At 37.3% G+C, this 6295-nt stretch overlaps 1 protein-coding gene across 9 annotated transcripts in view; it reads right to left on the bottom strand.

The window, feature by feature from the left end:
- klc1b (kinesin light chain 1b) overlaps window positions 1–6295 on the bottom strand; it is a 32754-nt gene that overhangs the window by 5099 nt on the left and 21360 nt on the right. For 2 of the 9 annotated variants that reach the window (XM_014015154.1, XM_014015155.1), the window contains exon 15: window positions 5052–5361. The exons of the other annotated variants lie outside the window; for them this stretch is intronic. In XM_014015154.1, coding sequence (XP_013870608.1) covers window positions 5356–5361 — 6 coding nt within the window. In that variant the 3' untranslated portion in view covers window positions 5052–5355. Of the gene's footprint in view, window positions 1–5051; window positions 5362–6295 lie in introns of those variants that run through there. 9 annotated transcript variants of the gene reach the window in all.

Here is a 6295-nt window from a genome sequence, read left to right as displayed (position 1 = left end):
CTGTTTACATGCTGACATTCCCCTTTGACATCACTTCCTGTTTCTTCACATGCAAACATCTCAACCGTTCTTCTCAGCAACGTGAAATTTGTTTTGCAACATGTTATAAATGTTATCTTTCCAAAAATGTGTTCATGTTTATTACAAAAAATTTTATGTCTCAGCACTTTAAATCACTACCAAATAATCTCAAAAAGCAGAAATATAGCTTAGACCTGGCTACTTTGCACATTTATAACTACGAAATGGTCTATCATGGTTTAATATAAGGACTTGTGATCCTGGAGCCAAAGATGTATCATCAAAAACCGCCTTCCATTAGTTTTCCAATAACTGTCTACATTCAATGAAAATAAAACAAAAAACAAACAAAAGAACAGGGACAACCTTCACAAACAAAAAAACTTTATTGGAGAATACCAACAGATGTTGATGCAGTAAACTTCACAATGCAGAAATGTATATTTATATATAATGCAATCCTACATACTAAGTTAGTGCTTAAAGACTTCACCGTTCATGATCTTCCACTTTAACAGAAGTCACACTATATATTTATATGTGTATATATGTCAAGAATAAACAGTTCAATAAATAAGAAAGCATTCCACTAACACAACAATTCTGTCATAATTGTGTGAACACTATATATATCTATAATGTTTTTGTTTGTTTAGAGTTGTATTAAACTCAGTAAAAGGAATGAACAGTTGAGGCATGAAGCAACACCGAAGAGCCGTACGGTGAACGTCAAATCTAAAAGTACAACCCCCGATTCCAAAAATGTTGGGTCTAATGTAAATAAAAACAGAACATAATGATTTACAAATCTCATAATCCCATATTTACTCACAATAGAACACTGTAAATAAGAAGTTTTTGCTAATTTTTTTTTTTTTTTTTTTTTTTTTTTTGACGTGGAAAGAGCGACCAAAGAAAACCGAAACAGGACAGATCCAGATGTCCGGTGTCTGCCCTGAGCTAAGATTGTTCAGAGTTACAAATAAAGTCATTGTGCGAAAGTATTTTAAATTTCTATAGTAATAATTTGACATATTACGTCCAAAAGCCATCAGGAAGGACTTCACGCTGGTAAACACGGCTGTGTTTTAAAATCTTAGAGATGTGCTGCTGCCATAATGTTCCAAATTATTAGTTAGTTCCAAGTTTATCCTCTTTCACCAAAAATTTTGCTTCACTAACACATAAACTTATAAAATATAGCTTTGGTAAACGTTAAAAAAAATTAGCAGAAGCTAACAGCTAATTGCTAACCGTTAAGACAACTGTCACTCATTCTGCGTCACACTTCGTCTCGTCCGAGGTAAAAACTGATGGGACTGACACAAACCTGTTAGTTAGCTGTTAGCAGACTTAAAGTTGGCAAAACCTAATTTAGTGGACGCAAACGCTCAACAAGTAAAAATTATCGGAACCTAACACAAACAGCTAACTGCTAAAAGAAGAAGCTAATCGTTCTGCTAACGGTTTTCAAAGTTAGTGATAAAGCTAATCCGCCGAATTAAAAATTAGCTCTGCTATTAGCTGTTAGCGGAACCACGCCCACCACTTGTTCCATTCTAAATAAAACATAGGTTATGTGAAAATTGCTAATCATAGCATTCTGCTTTTATTTACATTTAGACGTTCCAACATTTAAGGAGTTGGGGCGGTACGATCAGACGATAAGGTCATTCAGTTTGTTCAGTTTTGTAAATAACACACAAACTGTGAGGAGACACTTTAATGTCCCAAAAATAATTACGATCCACCAAGGTGACAATGTTTGCAATAACCGTGTAAAAAAAWAATAATAAAAATGGCAACACACTTCATTAGGCTTTTAGTGAGAAATGCACTGAAACACACACAAATACACAAGTTTGAAACTACAYGAAAGGGAACAAACCCTCCACGTTGCTAAATCACAATGTTTGCTTTTACTACACCTGGAGATCGAGGCAATTCTGGGTATTTATGGCCATAATTTAGAAATTCGTGTAAAGAAATTGAGCGATATTTCAAGTGCTTTGTTTTGTTTCTGAGTTCCTGTTGGCTTTATGACAGCATCTTTTAGTAAATGTGAGCTACTGCGCACGACATCATCAAGCCTTTATGAAAGCCATTAAACCAAGGACACTGCAGCTTTCCCTGTTGTCTTTGTCTCATCTCATATCGATCGGGCTTTCACAGCTGTATTTAACAATCAGCCACAGACAAATTAAACACGTCCTTAAAAAAAACAATGTAAACAATGTTAATACAAAACAAATTAAACAATTTAAATAAAAAAAACACAAAAAAATTGGCAATATTGCCTTCTCTTTTCTCACCAACAAGGCAGCATGAAATTGATATTTACTGTACCATTTGCATTTTAACTGGTTTGGCAGCACTTGATTGCGTTAAGTAGAAAGTGAAATCAATAAAAAAAAGGCAGAAAATGACAAATTCAAGCAAAGATAGGTGGGTAAGTGCAGGCACTAAGTTAACCAGGTCAAAGCGTTTGAGTCCAACTAAAAGCTTTGAGTAATTTCAAGTAGGGGTCACTGCAYGCGTAGATTCTTAGCGTGGGCGGAGTCTAGAATAGAGACGTGGGTTCTTGGGTGTGTGGGCGGAGTTTGGCAAAACTGGTTTGATTGACTTGTAAAGGAAGTTAAAAGATGACTTAATGGTAATATTAAATACTGTGAACACGTAAATATAATTTATTGACTTCAAATTTCGTGCAGCTAGCACCTTCCTATCTCGAGTTGTGACTAATGGTCATACTAAAAATTTGCGGGAAAATATTTTGTGCTTTCTGGCCGTTTCGACAGAGCCAAATTGTTACACGTCAGATCGACCGAATCGTCGTAGCTTCTTCAAACTCCACCCAAATTAGTAGGGACGCACGATATATCTGCATTAATATCTGTATCGGCCGATATTGGTTATTTTTAGAATATCGGTATCAGTCTGACATGTAAAACTGGGCCGATATTAACATCCGATATTGATTTCCCACTTTTTAGTTTCTGTTTTGGGAGGGGACATGTTTGGTTGAGCAGCATCTGTTTGATCATGATAGTGATATTTACGCTGCGTAGCCAGTAATAACTGAAGTATTGAGTCATGTCAGAGGTCTAATATCAAGAAAAGACCCAAGTGTGTTTGTGTGTATATGTACAATATAATTTGTGTGTTTGTGTAATATCGGTAAATATCAGTTATCGGCCATGATGGCAAAAATTATATCAGATATTGATATCGGCTGAAATTTTCTTATTGGTGCATCCCTACAAAATAGTCATTCCAACCAATCGTGTCTTTAACAAACTCCTCCCACAAAAGTCAAACAGATCAATCACATATTTCCTCATCTCCACCCACAACCCCAGAAACTCCCACTTATTGACTGCGGAGACCCCCTTCTCAACAATTTTAGAAACTAATAAAGTGAAATACATTAAAACCCCTTTACTCAGGATGATGACGCTTGCTACACTCTCCGAAACGTAACTTTGCCAGACTGCGGCAAATTTGGAAACACGTAGCGTGAAGGAAGAAATAGCGTCAAATGTATCAACTCAATTTTTTATCCCTAACCACACTTTCTACATCACCAGCACATTTTCGAAACACTGCTACTATATATGCCCACCATTCAACTCAAACCAAGCACCACACTGACACCCCACTAGCACGACGCTAACGCCATGGGTAACGCATCTGCTCCATGACCGTCTCCTAAATTAGAAGACTCTGTTCCTCCAGCATCAGTTTCAGCCTCGCCACTAAGGAGGAAACGCCATCAGCAGCATGAGAGGATGAAGGTGAAGAAGTTTTCTGTGCAGAACCTCAACTTAATCCACTTTTCTTCAGTCCTCATCTGGCAAATTGTTTTGACAACACTTTTATTTACACCATAATGTGGTCAAAATCCAGTATGAAGAAGGTCTGGATCTACGCTGTTTATGATTATTGGATTATGGATGGAAGAAACATGCAAAGCTGAGGCTGCTATTTCCTGTTTAGGAGCCAGATGGGATGTTTTTTAGGGTTTGTTATCATTTCAGCCTTGCGTCCACACGTAAACAGTGTTTTAAACAAAGTTACACACACATATTGATTGTTTTTGTGTAGAGGGACGCAATTGTTTGAAAACAATGATGTCATCACCCCACCTCTAATTTAATCTAATCTAATCTATGAGCCGAGGGCGCCCTCTTTTCTTCATTGTTACCAGCGGTGGGCACAGCTAACCAAAAGTTAACTAACCACTAATCCACTAAACAAGAATCCTTGCTTCGCTAACGCTAAACAGAAAGAAAAATTAGAAGAAGCRAACGCTAATCCTTAAGATGGTTAGCAGGACTGACAAACCTGTTTTCTATTGGTTTCATTTGAATGTTGGTGGGATCATATATCATACTTCCAGTTTAATCCTTTCAAAATAAAAGCATTTGTTTGATCAAGTTTTTTTATAAATACCAACTAATAGCAAATACTTTTTCTACCAGATTTTATACAGTCAATTTTTTTATATTCGTTATTTTTTTATTTGTTAGATGTCCTTTTATTTCTTTTTGACATTCTTAGTTTGAAAGTTTAGCTGCTAAAGACGCTACATGCTAATACACGGTGCTCAACACATCTAGCATCTCTTGTAAGAGGTGATAGTTTTTAATTTAATTCAAGATAAATGGCATGAAAATACAAGTTTTATACTTTATTAGTGGACTTATAATTAGTGGAAGCCAATTTAGTGGAAGCTAATCTGTCCGCTAACAGCTCTCAGAGTTAGCAAAAAAGCTAATCTGCTAAATGAAATGCTAGTTCTGTTATTAGTGGATTAGTGGAACTGTGCCCACTAACTGTTTGTTACATTGTTGCTTTATGCACGCGCTCCACGCCTTGTTTCCTGTTTTTGGTGATATTTAGAAACAAAAAATTAACTCTTCGCATTTCCATGTGGACAAGGCCTTACCTTCTTTAAATAAATTAACTTCTCTAGCCATACAACAACAAAAAAAGCCCCCCACATGAGAAAGTTCAAATGGGTGTAGGGATAGATAACACAAACACGACTTCTTTTAATGTCAGCGGAGCGAACGAGTTGAAGGAAAGACTTGTTAGTGACAGGAGAGAAAGAGAGAAAGAACAGACAAGACCAAACGTCCCAGTGGTCGAACGGGGAACATAGACGACAACCAAGAAGGACAGGGAGCTTTCTGGGCTTCTGCCGCCGCGAACGAAGGAGCTGCTGTTGATTTGTGGAGACAAAGGAGGCCAGAAGGGGAAGAACAACACACATCCCTTTGTTATTGTGTCGAGGGAGGAAGAAGAGAAGGATGGAGGAATAATCTTGATGGCTTAGGCCTGATAAAAGAGAAGAAAGAGACAAAACAAAGGACAAAAAAGGCACATATTGTAAGATTAGGATCTGTGTTTGGKTTCCTATGCTAAACCACACTGTTGTGACAAATCTGAGAAGGACGGTTACATGTTTGTGAACTTCTTGATAAAAAAATTAAAAGCTGATTTGGAGGCAGCAGGTTTGTAGTCTCAGTGACTCAGCTCTCTGTGTCCTCCTGACAGTGCACTGCAGACACAGGAGTCTGAACCACCAGCACGCTGACGCTGAGGTGTGTGCGGATCTTTAAAGGTTGTATCTCACTGAGCTGGAGACGGGATCTGGCCATAAAATCACGATTTTGTTGTTTGACTTGCAGTTTTGTCACTTTTTAAACAAAGAGTCGTCTTAAAGCGGTCTTTTTTTTTGTCACAGGCCAGAAATGTGCACAAGTCTTTTTTGCAAGTCCAAGTCAGGTTTCAAGCCTTTGGTTCCAAGTCCAAGTATTTGACCAAAAATCCAAGTCAAGTCCAAGTCTTTGACCAAAAATCCAAGTCAAGTCTCAAGTCTTTGACTGAAAATCCAAGTCAAGTCCAAGTCTTTGACCAAAAATCCAAGTCAAGTCTCAAGTCTTTGACCAAAAATCCAAGTCAAGTCTAAGTCTTTGACCAAAGATCCAAGTCAAGTCTTTGACCAAAGATCCAAATCAAGTCTTTGACCAAAAATCCAAACCTAAGTATTTGACCAAAAATCCAAGTCAAGTCTGAGTCTTTGACCAAAAATCCAAGTCAAGTCTGAATCTTTGACTAAAAATCCAAGTCAAGTCTAAGTCTTTGACTAAAGATCCAAGTCAAGTCCAAGTCTTTGACAAAAATCCAAGTCAAGTCTAAGTCTTTGACCAAAAATCCAAATCTAAGTCTTTGACCAAAAATCCAAGTCAAGTCCAAGTCTTTGACCAAA

This window comes from Austrofundulus limnaeus, unplaced genomic scaffold (genome assembly GCF_001266775.1).
Source record: "Austrofundulus limnaeus strain Quisiro unplaced genomic scaffold, Austrofundulus_limnaeus-1.0 Scaffold123, whole genome shotgun sequence".
Taxonomy (NCBI): domain Eukaryota; kingdom Metazoa; phylum Chordata; class Actinopteri; order Cyprinodontiformes; family Rivulidae; genus Austrofundulus; species Austrofundulus limnaeus.
The sequence above is the reverse complement of the archived record's forward strand: the minus strand, read 5'-3'. Positions and strand labels throughout refer to the sequence as shown.